The sequence below is a fragment of the Oncorhynchus clarkii genome, chromosome 8 (genome assembly GCF_045791955.1).
Source record: "Oncorhynchus clarkii lewisi isolate Uvic-CL-2024 chromosome 8, UVic_Ocla_1.0, whole genome shotgun sequence".
In the NCBI taxonomy this organism is placed as follows: Eukaryota; Metazoa; Chordata; class Actinopteri; order Salmoniformes; family Salmonidae; genus Oncorhynchus; species Oncorhynchus clarkii.
This window is the reverse complement of record NC_092154.1, coordinates 12,117,231-12,142,586: the sequence shown is the minus strand read 5'-3', so window position 1 is coordinate 12,142,586 and position 25,356 is coordinate 12,117,231. Positions and strand designations below refer to the sequence as shown.

Below are 25,356 nucleotides of genomic sequence, written 5' to 3'. Positions count from 1 at the left end.
TCCCGTTTTTATGTATTTTTTTTATTTTGGCGACTCCACTGCAGTTCCTCTTAAACCCACTAGCATTGCGATGCTATGCTATCATCAGTATCCAATGACAGAGAGGGTGGGCGGACCTGGATGATGTCACACGTCTAAGACATGAGTGTTGTTTTTGGCCGTTCTAAGTTCACACAGGGTGAAAGGAGCGAAACACACACACGTGAACACTGTGTCCTGAAACTAGGTACAATAACACACACCTTTCCTTGGAATGATCCAAAACACACACACACACCTTTCCTGGAACCTCCCAGACAATGGGTGGACATGCTTACCGGTAGCTGAAGCACCCGTCTCCACTTCCACTATGAGTCATACTTGAATACCATTGAACTTCACATTTTACACACAAACACACACCGACACCCCCCCACACACACCCACCTGTTGCAGCATATACACTACACCAACAAGATGTACTAGAACCAGGGTTAAAAAGGAGGGTATATTACTAGAAAGTTCCAAAGGGAGGGTATATCACTGAAACCTTCCAAAGGGAGGGTATATCACTGAAATCTTCCAAAGGGAGGGTATATCACTGAAACCTTCCAAAGGGAGGGTATATCACTGAAACCTTCCAAAGGGAGGGTATATCACTGGAACCTTCCAAAGGGAGGGTATATCACTGGAACCTTCCAAAGGGAGGGTATATCACTGAAACCTTCCAAAGGGAGGGTATATCACTGGAACCTTCCCGGGGGTATGGTATATCACTGGAACCTTCCAAAGGGAGGGTATATCACTGGAACCTTCCAAAGGGAGGGTACATCACTGGAACCTTCCAAAGGGAGGGTACATCACTGGAACCTTCCAAAGGGAGGGTATATCACTGGAACCTTCCAAAGGGAGGGTATATCACTGAAACCTTCCAAAGGGAGGGTATATAACTGGAACCTTCCAAAGGGAGGGTATATCACTGGAACCTTCCAAAGGGAGGGTATATCACTGAAACCTTCCAAAGGGAGGGTATATCACTGGAACCTTCCAAAGGGAGAGTATATCACTGGAACCTTTCAAAGGGAGGGTATATTAATGGTAACTTCTAAAGGGAGGGTATATTAATGGTAACTTTCCAAAGGGAGGGTATATTCATGGTAACTTCTAAAGGGAGGGTATATTAATGGTAACTTCCAAAGGGAGGGTATATTCATGGTAACTTCCAAAGGGAGGGTATATCACTGGAACCTTCCAAAGGGAGGGTATATTAATGGTAACTTCCAAAGGGTGGGTATATTAATGGTAACTTCTAAAGGGAGGGTATATCACTGGAACCTTCCAAAGGGAGGGTATATCACTGGTAACTTCCAAAGGGAGGGTATATTAATGGTAACTTCCAAATGGAGGGTATATCACTGGAACCTTCCAAAGGGAGGGTATATATATATTTCTTTGTACGTTTTATTTCACCTTTATTTAACCAGGTAGGCTATTTGTCAGTGGTGGCCATGATATAGCAGCAGAGGCGCATCACCAATAAATACTCAGTAGCAAACCAATAAATACTCAGTGAGAAACCAATAAATACTCAGTAGGAAACCAATAAATACTCGGTAAGAGACCAATAAATACTCAATAAGAAATCAATAAATATATTTAATTACATTTTTCAAATGATCTTTACCAAAATGTTTGTATATTGTCCCGTTTTTATGTATTTTTTTTATTTTGGCGACTCCACTGCAGTTCCTCTTAAACCCACTAGCATTGCGATGCTATGCTATCATCAGTATCCAATGACAGAGAGGGTGGGCGGACCTGGATGATGTCACACGTCTAAGACATGAGTGTTGTTTTTGGCCGTTCTAAGTTCACACAGGGTGAAAGGAGCGAAACACACACACGTGAACACTGTGTCCTGAAACTAGGTACAATAACACACACCTTTCCTTGGAATGATCCAAAACACACACACACACCTTTCCTGGAACCTCCCAGACAATGGGTGGACATGCTTACCGGTAGCTGAAGCACCCGTCTCCACTTCCACTATGAGTCATACTTGAATACCATTGAACTTCACATTTTACACACAAACACACACCGACACCCCCCCACACACACCCACCTGTTGCAGCATATACACTACACCAACAAGATGTACTAGAACCAGGGTTAAAAAGGAGGGTATATTACTAGAAAGTTCCAAAGGGAGGGTATATCACTGAAACCTTCCAAAGGGAGGGTATATCACTGAAATCTTCCAAAGGGAGGGTATATCACTGAAACCTTCCAAAGGGAGGGTATATCACTGAAACCTTCCAAAGGGAGGGTATATCACTGGAACCTTCCAAAGGGAGGGTATATCACTGGAACCTTCCAAAGGGAGGGTATATCACTGAAACCTTCCAAAGGGAGGGTATATCACTGGAACCTTCCCGGGGGTATGGTATATCACTGGAACCTTCCAAAGGGAGGGTATATCACTGGAACCTTCCAAAGGGAGGGTACATCACTGGAACCTTCCAAAGGGAGGGTACATCACTGGAACCTTCCAAAGGGAGGGTATATCACTGGAACCTTCCAAAGGGAGGGTATATCACTGAAACCTTCCAAAGGGAGGGTATATAACTGGAACCTTCCAAAGGGAGGGTATATCACTGGAACCTTCCAAAGGGAGGGTATATCACTGAAACCTTCCAAAGGGAGGGTATATCACTGGAACCTTCCAAAGGGAGAGTATATCACTGGAACCTTTCAAAGGGAGGGTATATTAATGGTAACTTCTAAAGGGAGGGTATATTAATGGTAACTTTCCAAAGGGAGGGTATATTAATGGTAACTTCTAAAGGGAGGGTATATTAATGGTAACTTTCCAAAGGGAGGGTATATTCATGGTAACTTCCAAAGGGAGGGTATATCACTGGAACCTTCCAAAGGGAGGGTATATTAATGGTAACTTCCAAAGGGTGGGTATATTAATGGTAACTTCTAAAGGGAGGGTATATCACTGGAACCTTCCAAAGGGAGGGTATATCACTGGTAACTTCCAAAGGGAGGGTATATTAATGGTAACTTCCAAATGGAGGGTATATCACTGGAACCTTCCAAAGGGAGGGTATATATATATTTCTTTGTACGTTTTATTTCACCTTTATTTAACCAGGTAGGCTAGTTGAGAACAAGTTCTTATTTACAACTGCGACCTGGCCAAGATAAAGCAAAGCAGTGTGAAAAGGCAGCAACACAGAGTTACACATGGAGTAAACAATAAACAAGCCAATAACACAATAAACAAGTCAATACAGTAGAAAAAATAAAGTCTATATACATTGTGTGCAAAAGGCATGAGGAGGTAGGCAATAAATAGGCCATAGGAGCAAATAATTACACTTTAGCAGATTAACACTGGAGTGATAAATGAGCAGATGATGATGTGCAAGTAGAGATACTGGTGTGCAAAAGAGCAGAAACGTAAATAAAATAAAAACAGTATGGGGATGAGGTAGGTAGATTGGGTGGGCCATTTACAGATGGACTATGTACAGCTGCAGCGATCGGTTAGCTACTCAGATAGTTGATGTTTAAAGTTGGTGAGGGAAATAAAAGTCTCCAACTTCAGCGATTTTTGCAATTCGTTCCAGTCTCTGGCAGTAGAGAACTGGAAGGAAAGGAGGACAAAGGAGGTGCTGGCTTTGGGGATGATCAGTGAGATATACCTGCTGGAACGTGTGCTACGGGTGGGTGTTGTTATCATGACCAGTGACCTGAGATAAGGCAGAGATTTACCTAGCATAGACCTATAGATGACCTGGGGCCAGTGGGTCTGGCGACGAATATGTAGCGAGGGCCAGCCGACTAGAGCATACAGGTCGCAGTGGTGGGTGGTATAGGTGATTTGGTAACAAAACGGGTGGCACTGTGATAGACTGCATTCAGTTTGCTGAGTAGAGTATTGGAAGCTATTTTGTAGATGACATCGCCGAAGTCGAGGATCGGTAGGATAGTCAGTTTTACTAGGGTAAGTTTGGCGGCGTGAGTGAAGGAGGCTTTGTTGCGAAATAGAAAGCAGATTCTAGATTTGATTTTGGATTGGAGATGTTTAATATGAGTCTGGAAGGAGAGTTTACAGTCTAACCAGACACCTAGGTATTTATAGTTGTCCACATATTCTAGTTCGGAACCGTCCAGGGTGGTGATGCTGGTCGGGCGGGCGGGTGCGGGCAGCGAGCGTTTCAAAAGCATGCATTTGGTTTTACTAGCGTTTAAGAGCAGTTGGAGGCCAGGGAAGGAGTGTTGTATGGCATAGAAGCTCGTCTGGAGGTTAGTTAGCACAGTGTCCAAGGAAGGGCCAGAAGTATACAGAATCGTGTCGTCTGCGTAGAGGTGGATCAGGGAATCGCCCGCAGCAAGAGCGACATCATTGATATATACAGAGAAAAGAGTCGGCCCAAGAATTTAACCCTGCTGTACCCCCATAGAGACTGCCAGAGGTCCGGACAACATGCCCTCCGATTTGACACACTGAACTCTGTCTGCAAAGTAGTTGGTGAACCAGGCGAGACCGTCATTAGAAAAACCAAGGCTATTGAGTCTGCCGATAAGAATACAGTGATTGACAGAGTCGAAAGCCTTGGCCAGGTCGATGAAGATGGCTGCACAGCACTGTCTTTTATTGATGGCAGTTATGATATCGTTTAGTACATTGAGCGTGGCTGAGGTGCACCCGTGACCGGCTCGGAAACCAGATTGCACAGAAGGGATTCGAAATGGTCAGTGATCTGTTTATTAATTTGGTTTTCAAAGACTTTAGATAGGCAGGGCAGGATGGATATAGGTCTGTAACAGTTTGGGTCTAGGGTGTCACCCCCTTTGAAGAGGGGGATGACCGCGGCGGCTTTCCAATCTTTAGGGATCTCAGACGATACGAAAGAGAAGTTGAACAGGCTGGTAACTTCCAAAGGGAGGGTATATTACTGGAAACTTTCAAAGGGAGGGTATATTACTGGAAACTTTCAAAGGGAGGGTTTATTACAAGAAACTTCCAAAGGGAGGGTATATTACTGGAAACTTTCAAAGGGGGGGTATATTACTGGAAACTTTCAAAGTTTACCAGTAAACTACCAAAATGTTGTTAACTTTCAAGGATTTTATATAATGTTTGGGTCCTTCACATTATCATAGGTGTTTAATAATCTCTGGCCCTCTGTGTGGCCTTATCACATGTAAAATATATAAAATAATCAAATACTCTGATTTTAAAATAGAAAATAGAATGACATCGCTGTAAAGCATTACTCTAAGTATAAACCATCAACTCAGTGAATACTCTTGGAGTTTAATACGAGGGTTTCAGCATGAAATGTCCTTTATGTGTTTAACACACTTTTATTTGACAATGTCAATATGTCTTTGTTGAAAATGTTTTGTTGCCAAACTGGTGGTAGTTGTGAAAAAAGTTAATAGTTGGAAGAGTTGCAGAATGAATTAAAATAATGCCATTGTTGATTAGCTCCCGAGTGGCGCAGTGGTCTAAGGCACTGCATCTCAGTGCTAGAGGGGTCACTACAGACACCCTGGTTCAAATCCAGGCTACATCACAACTGGCTGTGATTGGAAGTCCCATAGGGGGGTGCACAAATGGCCCAGTGTTTGGCCCGTGGAGACTGCCATAATAAATAAAAATTTGCTCTTAACGGACTTGCCTAGTTAAATATATATAATTTTAAATTATATTATTTATTAATCTGTCTATTTTCTCTTGAACCATATGGTCAATCCACTAGAAACAAATGGACAATATGGACACAGATATAACAAAGATGACTCTATAAGAATTATATATTTTTTAAGTTATCAAGTATAAATTACCAATGTTACCATAGATTACCTATTATTAAATATTATGGTAATTTTGATAAATTACAGGTATCTTTGCAACCCTAACCAGAACATACATTACCAGTCAAAAGTTAGGACAAACCTACTCATTCCAGGGTTTTTCTTAATTTTACTATTTTCTACATTGTAGATGTATGAAATAACACATATGGAATCATGTAGTAACCAAAAAAGTGTTAAGCAAATCAAAATATATTTTATATTTGAGATTCTTCAAAGTAGTCACCCTTTGCCTTGATGATAGCTTTGCCCACTCTTGGCATTCTCTCAACCAGCTTCATGAGGTAGTCACCTGGTATGCATTTCAATTAACAGTTGTGTCTTTGTGGAATTGATTTCCTTCTTAATGCATTTGAGCAAATCAGTTGTGCTGTGACAAGGTAGTGGTGGTATACAGAAGATAGCCCTATTTGGTAAACGACCAAGTCTGTATTTAGGCAAGAACAGCTCAAATGAGCAAAGAGAAACAACAGTCCATCATTACTTAAAGACATGAAGGTCAGCCAATAAAGAAAATATCAAGAACTTTGAAAGTTTCTTCAAGTGACGTCGCAAAAACCATCAAGCGCTATGAGGAAACTGACTCTCATGAGGACCACCACAGGAAAGGGAGACCCAGACTTACCTCTTTTTTTAATTTTTCCTTTATTTAACTAGGCAAGTCAGTTAAGAACAAATTCTCATTTTCAATGACAGCCTAGGAACAGTGGGTTAACTGCCTGTTCAGGGGCAGAACGAAAGATTTGTACCTTGTCAGCTCGGGGGTTTGAACTTGCAACCTTCCGGTTACTAGTCCAACGCTCTAACCACTAGGCTACCCTGCCGCCCCTCTGCTGAGGATAAGTTCATTAGAGTTACCAGCCTCAGAAATTGCAGTCCAAATAAATGCTTCACAGAGTTCAACTTACAGACACATCTCAACATCAACCCTGAACAGAGACTGCGTGAATCAGGCCTTCATGGTCGAATTGCTGCAAAGAAACCCCTACTATAGGACATCAATAAGAAGAAGACACTTGCTTGAGCAAAGAAACATGAGCAATGGACATTAGATCGGTGGAAATCTTTCCTTTGGTATGATGAGTCCAAATTTGAGATTTTTGGTTCCAACTGCCGTGTCTTTGTGACATGCAGAGTAGGTGAAAGGATGATCTCTGCATGTGTGGTTCCCTCCATGAAGTATGGAGGAGGAGGAGGTGTGACGGTGCTTTGCTGGTGACACTGTCAGTGATTTATTTAGAAATCAACGCACACTTAACCAGCATGGCAACCACAGCATTCTGCAGCAATACACCATCCCATCTGGTTTGCGCTATCATTTGTTTTTCAGCAGGACAATGACCCAACACACACCTTCAGGCTGCGTAAGGGATATTTGACCAGGAAAGAGAGTGATGGAATGCTGCATCAGATGACCTGGCCTCCACAATCACCTGACCTCAACCAAATTGAGATGGTTTGGGATGAGTTGGACCACAGAGTGAAGGAAGGAAAAGCAGCCAACAAGTGCTCAGCATATGTGGGAAATCCTTCAAGACTGTTGGAAAAGCATACCAGGTGAAGCTGGCTGAGAGAATGCCAAGAGTGTGCAAAGCTGTCATCAAGACAAAGGGTGGCTCCTTTGAAAAATACATTTTGATTTGTTTAACACTTTTTTGGTTACTACATGATTCCATACGTGTTATGTCATAGTTTTGATGTCTTCACTATTATTCTACAATGTAGAAAATAGTACAAATAAAGAAAAACCCTTGAATAAGTTGGTCTGTCCAAATTTTGGACTGGTAGTGTAATTTAACAATATTAGGCTGAGTTAATAAAACAGTAAAACCTATGCAAATTTGTTTTTAGTGATACAATCTTTTTCAAACAAAAACATACATATGCAAAAACAAAAGCATAAATACTGTGTCTAAAACAGAAACATTCCTATCTAAAAAACAAACAGAGTACATATCCAAAAACACTAACATTATTTCAGTCGTTCGGGCACAAGCACTTCTGTGTAAACTGATAGATTATCAGAGGGTATAAAAACAACACTGTGGCGCCTAAACATGGTGTGTGTGAGTGTGTGTATATGTGACTGCTGCCAAATGTTCCTCCTGTGTCATTTCCTGACATTGAAGTGCCTCGTCACCTCAGAGCCCTCTGACTCGGACTGTTATCATGAAGACAGCCAGAGAAGGGTCAAACACACTAATTGTTCCAGAACACATAACATGGAACTCGTCAGCCTACTTCAAAAATCAAGACAGAGTGTGCACTGCGCTGCTAAGTCATATACTCAATAACATGAAGCTCAATGGTTGTACCTTTATAGTCTATTTTAACTTAGAAAAGTCAGACCGAGGCACAAACAAACAGTGTCTCCAGACACCTTGGTCCTGGTATTACACAGGAGAGAAAAGCATCATTAACATTGTTAGTCTGGCCTGTCACTCAATAAAACCTCACTTCACTTTCTCTGTACGGTGACATGGCGCCACATGTAAGGGAAGACGACCGGGGGAATCAAGTAGGGGACAGTTTGTGGGGCAGCGGGACATGGTGAGAGAAAGTCAATGATAGGGACAGTTATATGAAATACACAGAACAGGGAAAAGAATGGGAATTTGCTCTGTGCTTAAGGTAGTGTAAACCCTCCTTAGAACTATCCTCGTACTACCGTCCAGATCAGGCAAGCTTAAATACATGTGTTTAGCTGATTCGGTGTAGTGAAATATACGTATGTGAGCTTGCCGATCTGGATGGTAGTTTGAGGCTACCTTATAGCGAGCATTGTCGAAGAGAAGTTTAAAAATGAATTATGATGATCTGTGCTCTTTTGCATTATGACAATGTTACGCAGAGTGTCCGAGGCTATAAAGAGATTTTTAGAGAATTATGTTTTGTGTACTAAGTCTGACATCTCCCCATTATACCATGATAGTATTGTGTCTTTCTGTAGTAAAACCGCATAGGACAGCCCCTCAAATACCTCAACAGTAGGAAACGGCATCGTTGCTGTGAGAAAAAAACCTGACTCTGTTTTAACTCACAAACGGTCCTATATTCCTTGTCCACCTTCCAGTGGTGATTATTTGTCACATGTGCGGAATACAACAAGTGTAGAGCTTACAGTGAAACAACAGGTGTAGAGCTTACAGTGAAACAACAGGTGTAGAGCTTACAGTGAAACAACAGGTGTAGAGCTTACAGTGAAACAACAGGTGTAGAGCTTACAGTGAAATGCTTACTGACCAACAATGCAGTTAAGAAAAATACCAACAAAAAAGTATGAAATAAAAGTAACAAATAATTAAAGAGCAGCAGTAAAATAACAATAGAGAGGCTATATACCAGGGGGTACCGGTACAGGGTAAATGTGTGGGGGGGCACAGGTTAGTTGAGGTAATATGTACATAGTTATTAAAGTGACTATGCATTGATAATAAAAGAGAGTAGCAGCAGCGTAAAAGAGTGGGGGAGGGGCAATGCAAATAGTCTGGGTTGCCATTTGATTAGATGTTCAGGAGTCGTATGGCTTGAGGGTAGAAGCTGTTTAGAAGCCTCTTGGACCTAGACGTACCGCTTGCCGTGTGGTAGCAGAGAGAACAGTCTATGACTAGGGTGGCTGGAGTCTTTGACAATTTTTATGGCCTTGTATAGAGGTCCTGGATGGCAGGAAGCTTGGCCCTAGTGATGTACTGGGCCGATCGCACAACCCTCTGTAGTGCCTTGCTGTCGGAGTCCGAGCAGTTGCCATACCAGGCAGTGATGCAACCCGTCAGGATGCTCTCGATGGTGCAGCTGTAGAACCTTTGGAGGATCTGAGGACCCATGCCAAATCTTTTCAGTCTCCTGAGGGGGAATAGGTTTTGTCGTGCCCTCTTCACGACTGTCATGGTGTGCTTGGAACATGTTAGTTTGTTGGTGTTTGGACGCCAAGGAACTTGAAGCTCTCAACCTGCTCCACTACAGCCCCGTCGATGGAAATGGGCGTGCCCCGTCGATGGAAATAGGCGTGTCCCATCAAAGTGTGCTCCCACACTGGTCTCGTCCCAAATGGAACCCTATTCCCTACATAGTGAACTACTTTTGACCACAGCCCTGTGGACCCTGGTCAAAAGTAATGGACTCTATAGGGCTTAGGGTGCCATTTGGGACCCACCCACTGACTGACTGACTGGCTGCTCATCTCACATAAAGGACACACACACTGTCGATATCTGACTCTGACACCTGATTCAGCCTCCTGGCCCTATCCTGACACCCCTGTCACACACACACATAGACAAATACACACACATACACTCACATTTGCTATGGCGACACACACACAAACACACACAGTCGGGGGCATGTCCCCAGTGCATTGTTTGAATCATGAATTGTGCCAAATGACATTTGACCCACTCACCCACACCCACACATGCCTCCTATACTTTTCAAAGGAGACAAATTATCAGAACATAGGGCGGTGCACAATCAGCCCAGCGTCGTCCGGGTTTGGCCAGTGACTTGCCTAGTTAAATAAAGGTTAAATAAAAAATTGAAAAATGCGTTCAAACTTTGGCAACGAAAAACTAAAATGAGAGTTTCTTATTAGTCCCCCCCGCTTCAGTCTGTTTCCTTTCGTTTGGTGCCTGATAGACTATTCCACGGAATGACTGTTGGCCAAGCCTACAAAGTAGCTGTAGTTGGAGTGACACCTACCTCTCGTGGTAGCCTAGCAGTTAGCGTGTTAGGTCAGAAACCAAAAGGTTGCTGGTTTGAATACCAGAGCAGACAAGGCAAAAAATCTGTTGATGTGCAAACAACACATTTCACTGCACCAATCTACCTACATGTGCCCCCGCACATTGACACTGTACCGATACCCCCTGTATATAGCCTCCACATTGACTCTGTACCGGTACCCCCTGTATATAGCCTCCACATTGACTCTGTACCGGTACCCCCAATATATAGCCTCCACATTGACTCTGTACCGGTACCCCCTGTATATAGTCTCCACATTGACTCTGTACTGGTATATATAGCCTCGCTATTGTTATTTTACTGCTGCTCTTTAATTATTTCTCTTAAAACTGCTTTGTTGGTTAGGGGCTTGTAAGTAAGCATTTCACAGTAAGGTTGTATTATACCTGTTGTATTCGGCACATGTGACAAATAAACTTAGATTTGATCAGTTTTTATTTGATCAGATCCAAGAATACAGCCATTAAAATCCCCTTCAACAACATTGCTGCCTGTGAGATATCTTGATACAGCCTCCACAACACACACACGCACATATGCACACACGCACACAAACATTTGTTAAAAACAAAATACTATCTAGTCTTCTGACTTTCTTTAGGAATGTTCTATTTTTTTTTTTTAAACACAGTATTTTTCAGTCCAGTTAGTACATACTAGCAACACGCATAACCACCAAACCAGACAAGCAAATTCAGGGCAGCGAAGACAACCCAAGCCTCGGACAAATCACCTTAAACCTACAGTTCAATACAGAGCCATAGCTGAATGGACCTCTTTACCAATCCATATTTCTCAGCTGAATGGAACTCTTTACCAATCCATATTTCTCAGCTGAATGGACCTCTTTACCAATCCATATTTCTCAGCTGAATGGAACTCTTTACCAATCCATATTTCTCAGCTGAATGGAACTCTTTACCAATCCATATTTCTCAGCTGAATGGAACTCTTTACCAATCCATATTTCTCAGCTGAATGGAACTCTTTACCAATCCATATTTCTCAGCTGAATGGAACTCTTTACCAATCCATATTTCTCAGCTGAATGGAACTCTTTACCAATCCATATTTCTCAGCTGAATGGAACTCTTTACCAATCCATATTTCTCAGCTGAATGGAACTCTTTACCAATCCATATTTCTCAGCTGAATGGAACTCTTTACCAATCCATATTTCTCAGCTGAATGGAACTCTTTACCAATCCATATTTCTCAGCTGAATGGAACTCTTTACCAATCCATATTTCTCAGCTGAATGGAACTCTTTACCAATCCATATTTCTCAGCTGAATGGAACTCTTTACCAATCCATATTTCTCAGCTGAATGGAACTCTTTATCAATCCATATTTCTCAGCTGAATGGAACTCTTTACCAATCCATATTTCTCAGCTGAATGGAACTCTTTATCAATCCATATTTCTCAGCTGAATGGAACTCTTTACCAATCCATATTTCTCAGCTGAATGGAACTCTTTACCAATCCATATTTCTCAGGCAAAAACATCTACAATCCACCTACAAGAAAAAAATTAAAGAACATCTAATGTGATAGACCATATGACTGGACAGGAAATAGAAAGCATCAACTGAGTTTCCTGTCAGGTATTTCATTGTCTTTATTGTCTACTTGTTGAATGTTTTTGAAGCCTTGATTTGTGGTTGTTTGTAATGTCTTGTTAATTGGTGTTGGACCCCAGGAAGCTTAGCTAGCGTTACGATGTTAGCTAATCCTAATTAAAATGACAAAATTACACTCACATGCACATGCTCACAAGCACAGACATACACAAACACACCTCAATCCTGTCCTTTTACTACGAGCCAAACTCTCCCCTGTGGATGACAGAGAACTCTGGCATAAAGTCCACTCCTATTCCTTTGGCTGTGTGTGTCCACTATAGACATATCTTACAAGCATTTGAAACCTCATGAATACAGAACCAACCATCAGACACACAGTATATGAGTGATTACTTCCTGATCCAGTATGTGAGTGATTACTTCCTGATCCAGTATGTGAGTGATTACCACCCGATCCAGTATGTGAGTGATAACTTCCTGATCCAGTATGTGAGTGATAACTTCCTGATCCAGTATGTGAGTGATTACTTCCTGATCCAGTATGTGAGTGATTACTTCCTGATCCAGTATGTGAGTGATTACTTCCTGATCCAGTATGTGAGTGATTACTTCCTGATCCAGTATGTGAGTGATTACTTCCTGATCCAGTATATGAGTGATTACTTCCTGATCCAGTATGTGAGTGATTACTTCCTGATCCAGTATGTGAGTGATTACTTCCTGATCCAGTATGTGAGTGATTACTTCCTGATCCAGTATGTGAGTGATTACTTCCTGATCCAGTATGTGAGTGATTACTTCCTGATCCAGTATGTGAGTGATTACTTCCTGATCCAGTATGTGAGTGATTACTTCCTGATCCAGTATGTGAGTGATTACTTCCTGATCCAGTATGTGAGTGATTACTTCCTGATCCAGTATGTGAGTGATTACTTCCTGATCCAGTTGGAGTGATTCACTAGTAGAAAGAAATGGTTCTGAAGCAGCGGCCATTGGTCAGTTACTGGGGCAATATAATTAAGTTAATGCTCGACCCACTGACATAACAAACCCTACCCCCTGCACTATTTGCAATTCTGACGTGACAGGTGAAATAAATAAATATGGAGGACACTTCGCTAAGACCGTTGGAAAGCTAGATGGAGTAACACCATTGGGTCCCAATTTACCAGTCCCTTCAAGTTTCCAAACAATTAATGTTATTGTAGGGGCAGGCACCCATAGTGATAGTAAGTGCTTTTTCCCAACTGGCCCGTGTATAAAGCCCTTTTCACATCAGCTGATGTCACAAAGTGCTATACAGAAACCCAGCCTAAAACCCCAAACAGCAAGCAATGCAGATGTAGAAGCACGGTGGCTACGAAGAACTCACTAGAAAGACAGGAACCTAGGAAGAAACCTACTGTACAGAGGAACCAGGCTCTGAGGGGTGGCCAGTCCTCTTCTGGCTGTGCCGGGTAGATATTAGAAGAGTACATTTGTGGCCATAAAGGCCAGATTGTTATTATGAGAAAACCTTTCAGTCCTAGCTACCTAGAGAATTCAGGCCAAGTTTTTAATGATCAGATCAAGCTTTGGGGAAAACTCCAGGTTCTACACATAGGTGACGGTCTTACCTACGGAGGGTGCCCTGTGGTGGGTAGGACACTCCAGGGTCCCCTGTTGGGTTCGACCAAACATGGCAGAGTAGACGGCGATCTGCATCCCCTGTTTACAGCTCAGCTTCATCCTCTCCTCCTCACACACCACCGTACTCTTATACTCATCTGGAAGGGGGTGGGGGAGAGATATCATCTTTAGGATCATCACAGACACACCTTACCCTTTCTGTCGGTCTCAGGCTTACTCTCAAATTGGCCTTTTATTTTGCCTGTGAGTGTGCAGTTGTTCAGGTGTGCACATGTGAAGGTGTGAAAGTGTGCAGGTATTCAGGTGTGTGGGTTCTAAATACCATCCATCTTTCCTCCCTTCCCTCCTTCTCTCCTTCTCTCAGAGTCAGAATACCAGTGGTGTAATCCCTTCTCTCAGAGTCAGAATACCAGTGGTGTAATCCCTTCTCTCAGAGTCAGAATACCAGTGGTGTAATCCCTTCTCTCAAAGCCAGAATACCAGTGGTGTAATCCCTTCTCTCAGAGTCAGAATACCAGTGGTGTAATCCCTTCTCTCAGAGTCAGAATACCAGTGGTGTAATCCCTTCTCTCAGAGTCAGAATACCAGTGGTGTAATCCCCCAGAGCCAGAATTCTCTCAGAGTCAGAATACCAGTGGTGTAATCCCTTCTCTCAGAGTCAGAATACCAGTGGTGTAATCCCTTCTCTCAGAGTCAGAATACCAGTGGTGTAATCCCTTCTCTCAGAGTCAGAATACCAGTGGTGTAATCCCTTCTCTCAAAGCCAGAATACCAGTGGTGTAATCCCTTTGCTCAGAGTCAGAATACCAGTTATGTAATCCCTTCTCTTAGAGTCAGAATACCAGTGGTGTAATCCCTTCTCTCAGAGTCAGAATATCAGTGGTGTAATCCCTTCTCTTAGAGTCAGAATACCAGTGGTTTAATCCCTTCTCTTAGAGTCAGAATACCAGTGGTGTAATCCCAGCCAACCAGGATGTTGTAGTAGCTAAATCCATTCATGTTATTCCTGAGCTGTGGTATGGTCACACTAGACTGACTGGGAGTGGCCACTCACTCCACTGACCCCTCCACTACCCTGACTCTGGACCAATCAACAGCTCTTTTGTCCTCTGTCACTTAACCAATGACTTCTTGGCGACAGAGAAATGTCTCTGTAGAATCTAAGTGGGGTTTTAGTGAGGTGCAACGAGCAGGTGTCACTGCCTCTGAAAGGAAAGAGGGTGAGGGAGGGATGGAAACAGATGGAGAGAGAGAGAGAGAGCTAGGTTTAAAATCATCTCTCTCTCTCTCTCTCATTCCCTTTCTCTCATTCCCTGTCCCAGTCTTCTCCTCTGCATTCCTGTTCCACTCCCCCATGTCCATAGTTTTGATTTTCAGGGAGTTTAGCTGTCACAGGTTACTGTGACTGGGCTCTGTGTGTGGAATACCTGTGCATGGCTAAACACATCCACATTGTAGGTTGACAATCATTGGGATGGCTCTTGTTTTAGAGGCAGACTGATTTCCACTAGATGGACCAGCTGCAAAGTCAAAATTGTCTATATATCATAAAAATGTTTTCAAACAAAAAATACATTTTTGGTCTCAATTTCAAGTTAGAGTTTAGGCATAAGATAAACGGTGTGATCAAGGTCAAGGTTCAAATCTGATTTTATGACTGTGAGTGTGCCAGCTAGTGACCAACCTGCAGAGCTGCCTCCAGTACATGAGTCAACCCAATAAATGACAACCTGCATCCACATTATCAAGGCTTCTGTTTCTGCACATTAGTATGAATGGGATTTAAACCTTCATAGTGTCACCAGGGATTTCTTTGTGTGTGTGTGTGTGTGTGTGTGTGTGTGTGTGTGTGTGTGTGTGTGTGTGTGTGTGTGTGTGTGTGTGTGTTTGTGTGTAAGAAATAGACAGACAGGAACAGTCACTGTAAGGTGGAGCATAATTGATAAAGAAACTCAGGGGTGATGAGGGAGGGACTTACTAGGCATGCATTTGTACCACACAATAAGGTATTTGCTGCTACTGGGGCACGGGTCCATCCCGAAGAGACGACTGTTGACAAGGACCTGACAGATCCTCCTGTCCTGGCACTCATCCAACATTTTCTACCATTGAAAGAGAGATATTGAGAGAGAGAGAGAGAGAGAGAGAGAGAGAGAGAGAGAGAGAGAGAGAGAGAGAGAGAACAATGATCAAGCCGGAGGGCACACAAACCAAAAACCACTTCAAACACCCTAACCATCCCCTTCTCCCAGGCCATGGGAACAGTTCTACACTCCAGTGTCCTGACATCTCCTTCTCCTCCCAGGCCATGGGAACAGTTCTACACTCCAGTGTCCTGACATCTCATTCTCCTCCCAGGCCATGGGAACAGTTCTACACTCCAGCTTCCTGACATCTCCTTCTCCTCCCAGGCCATGGGAACAGTTCTACACTCCAGTGTCCTGACATCTCCTTCTCCTCCCAGGCCATGGGAACAGTTCTACACTCCAGCTTCCTGACATCTCCTTCTCCTCTCAGGCCATGGGAACAGTTCTACACTCCAGTGTCCTGACATCTCCTTCTCCTCCCAGGCCATGGGAACAGTTCTACACTCCAGCTTCCTGACATCTCCTTCTCCTCCCAGGCCATGGGAACAGTTCTACACTCCAGCTTCCTGACATCTCCTTCTCCTCTCAGGCAATGGGAACAGTTCTACACTCCAGCGTCCTGACATCTCCTTCTCCTCTCAGGCCATGGGAACAGTTCTACACTCCAGCTTCCTGACATCTCCTTCTCCTCTCAGGCCATGGGAACAGTTCTACACTCCAGTGTCCTGACATCTCCTTCTCCTCCCAGGCCAAGGGAACAGTTCTACACTCCAGCTTCCTGACATCTCCTTCTCCTCCCAGGCCAAGGAAACAGTTCTACACTCCAGCTTCCTGACATCTCCTTCTCCTCTCAGGCCATGTAGAAGACAACCTCCCAGAGTTCTGGTGTGTAGAAGACAACCTCCCAGTGTCCTTGTGTGTAGAAGACAACCTCCCAGAGTTCTGGTGTGTAGAAGACAACCTCCCAGAGTTATGGCGTGTAGAAGACAACCTCCCAGTGTTCTGGTGTGTAGAAGACAACCTCCCAGAGTTCTGGTGTGTAGAAGACAACCTCCCAGAGTTCTGGTGTGTAGAAGACAACCTCCCAGAGTTCTGGTGTGTAGAAGACAACCTCCCAGAGTTCTGGTGTGTAGAAGACAACCTCCCAGAGTTCTGGTGTGTAGAAGACAACCTCCCAGAGTTCTGGTGTGTAGAAGACAACCTCCCAGAGTTCTGGTGTGTAGAAGACAACCTCCCAGAGTTCTGGTGTGTAGAAGACAACCTCCCAGAGTTCTGGTGTGTAGAAGACAACCTCCCAGAGTTCTTCTGGCATATGTGTGCTGCTGCCGTGTGCTGCCAGATCATAAATCTCAAGCACGCTGATATTTATGTCATGTCGTCACGCGTCATTAAGGAGACATAATGGCCAGGGATAGGATATGGGAAAAAGTACAGCAGCCTATACCCCCCATGTAGTCCTAAAAAAGCTTTGACTTCGTATCTACCTGTCTTCAAAGCTCTCTATATTAAAGCTTTTGAAATCGGGATTAAAAGCGCTACCATCACATCAATTGTTTCTTTTGAGACGTTGTTGGAACAGACAAGAGTTGCATTGAGCAAAGTTGCTACGCTCTAGTACCAAGTGAATGCAACTGAGGGCCTCTGGGTCGGTTTCTCTCATTTGGGCACCTTCTCTGGATCTGAAGCTTAGCGCTCATGATCGTCATTCAGCTATTTTGAGATAAAGTGGGAGGGAGACGAGGGCAACAGAACTCTGAAAGGACAGGAGTGGGTGTGTGTGTGTACCCCCCACACAAAAGGAGGCCTTCAGTCTATTCGTTGCACCCCCAATCAATTTAAGATGGGGATGTTGTGGCAAAGACTCAATGAAACGGCTTTGTGTAGTAGGGCTGGCTGGGCCTGCCTCTCCATGCCTTCTCCTTAAAGTGTGTCACTTGCCGGAAAACATTCTCACACAAAGCGTTATGCAATCAGCAGTGGCGGCATTGGCATTGCCTGGGTTTTAACCCGTGTTGTGTGGAGGCTTTTTTCTTTCTGGAAGTTTCTCAGACAGCTTTAGGTGCCAAACAACGACAGGCTCTGTTGAGATGGAGGGAAGGATGTGGTAGATGAGTGAATGAGGATACAGAAGGGGGAGGGGGAGGGAATACATGAGAAAGAGAGAAGGGTGCAACCTTCTCTGAAATCCCCAGAGCATTATAGCTACTGTTTCAAAGGCCTGGGTCTGTATTCAAAAAGCATCACAGAGTACTGATCTGAGATGGGGCGGCTGGTAGCCTAGTGGCTAGAGGCAGGTAGCCTAGTGGCTAGAGGCAGGTAGCCTAGTGGCTAGAGGCAGGTAGCCTAGTGGCTAGAGGCAGGTAGCTGAGTGGCTAGAGGCAGGTAGCCTAGTGGCTAGAGGCAGGTAGCCTAGTGGCTAGAGGCAGGTAGCCTAGTGGTTAGAGGCAGGTAGCCTAGTGGCCGTAGGCTGGTAGCCTAGTGGCTAGAGGCAGGTAGCTGAGTGGCTAGAGGCAGGTAGCCTAGTGGCTAGAGGCAGGTAGCCTAGTGGCTAGAGGCAGGTAGCCTAGTGGTTAGAGGCAGGTAGCCTAGTGGCCGTAGGCTGGTAGCCTAGTGGCTAGAGGCAGGTAGCTGAGTGGCTAGAGGCAGGTAGCCTAGTGGCTAGAGGCAGGTAGCCTAGTGGCTAGAGGCAGGTAGCCTAGTGGCTAGAGGCAGGTAGCCTAGTGGTTAGAGGCAGGTAGCCTAGTGGCTAGAGGCTGGTAGCCTAGTGGCTAGAGGCAGGTAGCTTAGTGGCTAGAGGCAGGTAGCCTAGTGGCTAGAGGCAGGTAGCCTAGTGGTTAGAGCAGGTAGGCTAGTGGCTAGAGGCAGGTAGCCTAGTGGCTAGAGGCAGGTAGCCTAGTGGCTAGAGGCAGGTAGCCTAGTGGCTAGAGGCAGGTAGCCTACTGGTTAGAGGCAGGTAGCCTAGTGGCTAGAGGCAGGTAACCTAGTGGCTAGAGGCAGGTAGCCTAGTGGCTAGAGGCAGGTAGCCTAGTGGCTAGAGACAATTAGCCTACTGGTTAGCGGCAGGTAGCCTACTGGTTAGAGGCAGGTAGCCAAGTGGTTAGAGCAGGTAGCCTAGTGGTTAGAGCAGGTAGCCTAGTGGTTAGAGCAGGTAGCCTAGTGGTTAGAGCGTCAGGCCAGTAACCGAAAGGTTGCTAGATCGAATCCCCAAGCCGACAAGGTAAAAATCTGTTGTTCTGCCCCGGAACAAGGCAGTTAATCCACTGTTCCTAGGCCGTCGTAGTAAATAAGAATTTGTTCTTAACTGACTTGCCGCGTTAAATAAAATAAAAACATAGGATCTGGTTCTCCCTGTCCTTCCATTCCTATTCATTGTGATCTAAAAGTGATCCTAAATCAGCACTCCTTTTCTGAGATGCTTTATGGATATGGGCCCTGATCTGACTAAATATTAGAAGAAAGTATTGTTTCCCAGAGAGAAAAATAATGAGCCATTTTGATAAGAGGTTTTTGGGAAACACAACCTGGACACAGGTCAAAACCAGAAAATGAGCATGATTGAATGACTGTCGTTACTGTCCTAGTGGCAGAGAGAAGCATTAAAGTAGATGGGTTGTGTATGTTTACCTGTAGTGCAGTGGACATGTAACAATATGTGTCATCCTCCAGTTGGTGTGTCCCTACAAGGGTGTATCTCTGGTAGGACGGGCACTGCTGGGGGTGGGAGGGGCCTTTCCTGCCGTAGAAAGCCGATTGGACGGTGATGGTGGTGCGGGGCGGGCAGCGGACCGACAGGAAGTCGCCGTCACAAGCCTGCTCGGTGTAGTTCCTCAACACTTTGGATAGGTAACCTAGGAGATAAGAAAAACACCATGGTTACCACAAAAACAGCTGCACACCTACACCTATTTACAGTCCATCAACTCTTAAGTGGTGTTCCAGGTCATCTTTTCAGCAGATTGCTATATCATGTCAATGTGTATTTCCCTGAGATGCTAATCACTTCTACAGGTGAAGTGTGAGATCTGATCCTCAGTGCAGCGTGACTGCATTAAAGACAATCTGGAATGCAAAGCCTAAAATCATACTACAAACAAAAGACACTATGAATAGGAGACCATTCACTACAAACAAAGATGATCTGAATAGGAGACATTTCACTCCTCCACCTCCCCAGTGTAAAGAAACACACACACACACAGTCCCCAGGATGTTCAAATGGACAAAGCCATGGGTGTGTTGAATCCTGAAAGACTTTTACTTAGAATGTGTGGCACACAGCTGCAGCAGTTCTATCTCAGTCAATTGGCATCAAAGAGGAACACAACACATACGGGATAATAAGGCAATCAGCAATGCCAATCACACACACAGCCTGGCAGGCTTTGCTTTGTCTTGCCTGGGTTGGCCCACCTCGGAAGAAACACTCTCCTCCTTCCTTTCATTTAATCCCTCATTTCATGGTGATGATGTCATATTGAGAGTTGTCTTATTTGCGCTGTATTTTGTTTTTGTTCGTTAACACAGACACACCCTGTCAAGAGAGGCAGCGCCAATTTGGTCGCGTAGGGGGTTTTGTGTCTAGATAGTAGGAAGCTTCTGTGGAAGAGCCCCCTGTTTCCATGGTCCATTAGTCATGTTACACATCAACAAGCCCTGACAAAACGACTGCCTTCACTTAACCATATCAAAAACCATGGCTCCGGGCCTAGAATACCACAACACTACACAGACGCTAAAAGTCCTGGCCCTAGCGTCATTAGCTGTTAGCATTGTTAGCCTCCAGGCATATCTAACAGACCCAGCATTTAAAGCTATCTGAGCTTCCTAGGCTTGAGCTAAAGCCCTCGCTAAGCTAACCTGCGCTAGTGCTAAGTCTGCTAACCCTGAGTTTGTCTCACCCTGTCTCCATCGGTAAGCCCTTTGTTTGTTAGCGTTAGTGAGTCTCTTCTCGGACTCGGTGTCAGTTAGCCAACCACCATGTTTTGAACTGCATTCCATATTTAAAAAGTGTATTTAAAAAAAAAACATAAATAGGCCTATTGGGAAACAATCATAAAACACTTGTAATGTTATTTTACTTGAAACCTCACAGGTCTAGACTGTCTCTTTGAATGCTATAGCTAATTATGGTGTTAGCCAGCATTCTCTGTCATTGTGAGCCACCAGCCTGTCAGTCAATCAGTCAGTCAGGATAACTGAACCTCATCACAAAGAACTAGCAGCATTAACATTCCTGCCTGCGAGAAGGAGAGTGGAGATAAACGAGGGAGCACTGCTTTGTCATATGGTGTCTTTTTTCCTCCTTCTTTGTGAAACTATTCAGCCAAATGATTGACAGCTGGCAGAGGAACATTCAGCACAAAAGTTGTCAAGATAAACAGAGGCTGAGTCTCAAGTGATACCCTATTCTCTGAATATTGCACTACTTTTGACCAGGTCCCAAGGAGCTCTGGTAAAAAGCAGTGCCCTATATGGGGAATAGGGTTCAATAGAGCTCTGGTCGAAAGTAGTGCCCTATATGGGGAATAGGGTTCAATAGAGCTCTGGTCAAAAGTAGTGCCCTATTTGGGGAATAGGGTTCCATTGGACTCTGGTCAAAGTAGTGCCCTGTATAGGGAATAGGAATAAAAATATTTAACATAGGCCCTCAGATCCTCAAAAAGCTTGACAGCTGCACGACAGCTGCACCATTGAGAGCATCTGGTTGCCATACCAAGCAATAAGGCGCGACAGAGGGTAGGTCATATGGCCCAGTACATCACCGGGGCCAAGCTCCCAGCAATCCAAGACATGTATACCAGGCGGTGTCAGAGGTAGACCCTAAAAATGGTCAAATACTTCAGCCACCCAAGTCAGCCACTCGCTTGCACTGGCTCTATGCAAACTCACTGGACTCTACCCACACAGTCACACATCCTGCACTGGTCATCCAAAGCCCACATGCCCAAACACTACTACATATGCTAACATACAGAAGACACACACACATGCATATTGACGCCACACACACGCTGCTGCTACTCTGTTTATTATCTACCTTGATTGCTTAGTCACCTTTACCCCTACCCACATGTACATACAGTTGAAGTTGGAAGTTTACGTAAACTTAGGTTGGAGTCATTAAAACTTGTTTTTCAACCACTCCACAAATTTCTTGTTAACAAACTATAGTTTTGGCAAGTCGGTTAGGACATCTACTTTGTGCATGACACAAGTCATTTTACCAACAATTGTTTACAGACAGATTATTTCACTTATAATTCACTGTATCACAATTCCAGTGGGTCAGAAGTTTACATACACTATGTTGACTGTGCCTTTAAACAGCTTGGAAAATTACAGAAAATTATGTAATGGCTTTAGAAGCTTCTGATAGGCTAATCAAAATAATTTGAGTCAACTGAGGTGTACCTGTGGATGTATTTCAAGGCCTACCTTCAAACTCAGTGCATCTTTGCTTGACATCATGGGAAAATCAAAATAACTCAGCCAAGACCTAAGATAAAAAATTGTAGACATCCACAAGATACCACGTTCATCTGTACAAACAATAGTACGCAAGTATAAACACCATGGGACCACGCAGCCGCCATACCGCTCAGGAAGGAGACGCGTTCTGTCTCCTAGAGATGGACGTACTTTGGTGCGAAAGGGGCAAATCAATCCCAGAACAACAGCAAAGGACCTTGTGAAGATGCTGGAGGAAACCGGTACAAAAGTATCTATATCCACAGTAAAACGAGTCCTATGTCGACATAACCTGAAAGGCTGCTCAGCAAGGAAGAAGCCACTGCTCCAAAACCGACATAAAAAAGCCAGACTACGGTTTGCAACTGCACATGGGGACCAAGGTCGTACTTTTTGGAGAAATGTCCTCTGGTCTGATGAAACAAAAATAGAACTGTTTGGCCATAATGACCATCGTTATGTTTGGAGGAAAAAGGGGAGGCTTGCAAGCCGAAAAACACCATCCCAACCGTGAAGCACGGGGGTGGCAGCATCATGTTGTGGGTGTGCTTTGTTGCAGGAGCGACTGGTGCACTTCACAAAATAGATGGCATTATGAGGTAGAAAAAAATGGTTGTTGTGGCAAAATGGCTTAAGGACAACAAAGTCAAGGTATTGGAGTGTCCATCTCAAAGCCCTGACCTCAATCCTATAGAACATTTGTGGGCAGAACTGAAAAAGCATGTGTGAGGAAAGAGGCCTCCAAACCTGACTCAATTCCCCCAACTTATTATGGGAAGCTTATGGAAGGCTACCCGAAACATTTTTACCGAAGTTAAGCAATTTAAAGGCAATGCTACCAAATACTAATTGAGTGCATGTAAACTTCTGACCCACGGGGAATGTGATGAAAGAAATAAAAGATGAAATAAATCATTCTCGCGACTATTACATTTCACATTCTTCAAATAAAGTGGTGATCCTTTTTTACTAGGACCAAATGTCAGAAATTGTGAAATAGTTTCAAACTGAGTTTAAATGTATTTGGTGTATTTAAACTTCCGACTTCAACTTTATTACCTCACCTATCTCGTACCGCTGCATATTGACTCGGTATCGGTACTCCTTGTATATAATCTTGTTATTGTTATTTTATTTTGTAACTATTTCCTTAAAAAAAAATGTTTTACTTTGCATTATTGGGAAAGGGCTCGTAAGTAAGCATTTCACAGTAAAGTCTACACCTTTTCCATTCGGCGCATGTGATAAATTGATAAAATCAAATTGTCTTTACCCAAAACAAGGAGCCATTTTAAGGCTGTAAGCAATCCATTGGTACAAAACTTTGCTTGGAAAATTAAGTTTAAAAAAATGGCCAGTTTGATTCAGCCAGCTCAACATCAATATGTCAAATGTTTCCACTGCTGAGTGCTTCGCAAACACTACAGGTACATTAGAGGAAGTAGGAACTGTTTCCATACACACACACACACACACACACCTTTTTACCATGGTTACCTCTAACAGTGCAGTAGCGTGTGGTCATGAAACTGATATATCTGAAAGAGTCAACACCGGGACATAATTAGACAACAGTGGCGCCCAGCGCCAGCAAGAACCTCTGTTCTTTCACTGTTCTATTGACACTGCCTTATCTAGAAAATGAAAGCAGGAACATTTGACTTCAATGCTTTTAACTGTTACAGTAAGCTACTTGAGCTTTAATGGCGATGCCTTGCAGAGTCAGGTATAGAACGACCTGTTTGATCATAAAACGTAAAGCTAAGTTAGCCTGGTCTGAAGTGCACACACACACACACACACACACACACACACACACACACACCTGCTGGCATATCCCTGTCTGCTGCATTCCAGAGCGGGTGAACTTGGCATTTCCCCTGACAGGACCACACACACAAACAACAACACAACCAGGGTGGCTGCCGTGGCAACGAACACAACCTTACACTGAACTCATTCTTCTCCACAGTTACCCAGTGGGCTATAGTTGTCGAGGGACATAATTTCTCTGATATACGATGTCAGATTACAACCATTATAGACATCTTTTAGCCCTTCAGGGAAAATAAAGACCTATTGAACAGAGTTCTCCATTAAGAAATCAAGGCACTTGGAAAGACGTCATATCGTGATTGTTGTCTTGTTTAAGTGCCTGATACAACCTGGTAAAGGCGTCTTTTTCTGGATGCTAAAACAGTCTAAAAAACATCCTTTTACATTCAGACTACAACCTGACCATGACGTCAGTCTGATGTTATTGCAACCGGTTTTGCCCACTGAACATAAGACACGTCTATTTGGTCTGAGTATTAGGCCTTGTCCTGGACCCAGGCCAAGACCATGATGGAACATGTGCACTGCCAGCCCTATACCCCTCCAGCCACTGAGCTGGGTGCCACATGGAAACTGTGGCAACGACCATGCATGTGCACTGCCAGCCCTATACCCCTCCATGCATGTGCACTGCCAGCCCTATACCCCTCCAGCCACTGAGCTGGGTGCCACATGGAAACTGTGACAACGACCATGCATGTGCACTGCCAGCCCTATACCCCTCCATGCATGTGCACTGCCAGCCCTATACCCCTCCATGCATGTGAGGGACAAGTGAGAGGGAGAGGGACAAACAGAGGAATGAAACGATAAAGGACAAATCACACCAACACTAACAAGAAATATCCAGACTTTATCCAACAACCCAGCAGGCAAATAAGGTTGAAATTGCACCTTTGCGTTTGCAAACAGTTTGTAACCAGAACTGGATGCAATTGAGTTATTTCAAGCAGTTTTGACAACTGGTAAAGGACTTTCTCAAAGGTGAAGGGGTGGTTTACTGTTTCTGAGCCACAAAACACACTGCAACACCTTCCTTCATCTTGTCCTGTGGGATTGTGGGTAAAAGCAAACAGATTTTCAGATTTTCAGATTTTCCACTTTTTGTACGAATTGTTCCACCCTCC

The 25,356-nt window shown here is 44.0% G+C and overlaps 1 protein-coding gene across 1 annotated transcript in view; it reads right to left on the bottom strand.

Annotated features, from left to right (window-relative positions):
* Positions 1-25,356, bottom strand: part of LOC139415511 (protein eva-1 homolog C-like) — a 186,082-nt gene that overhangs the window by 126,262 nt on the left and 34,464 nt on the right. The window contains exons 2-4 of the mRNA XM_071163617.1: positions 19,550-19,773; positions 15,817-15,940; positions 13,826-13,975 (exon numbers count right to left, since the gene is read on the bottom strand). Coding sequence (XP_071019718.1) covers positions 13,826-13,975; positions 15,817-15,940; positions 19,550-19,773 — 498 coding nt within the window. The remainder of the gene's footprint in view (positions 1-13,825; positions 13,976-15,816; positions 15,941-19,549; positions 19,774-25,356) is intronic.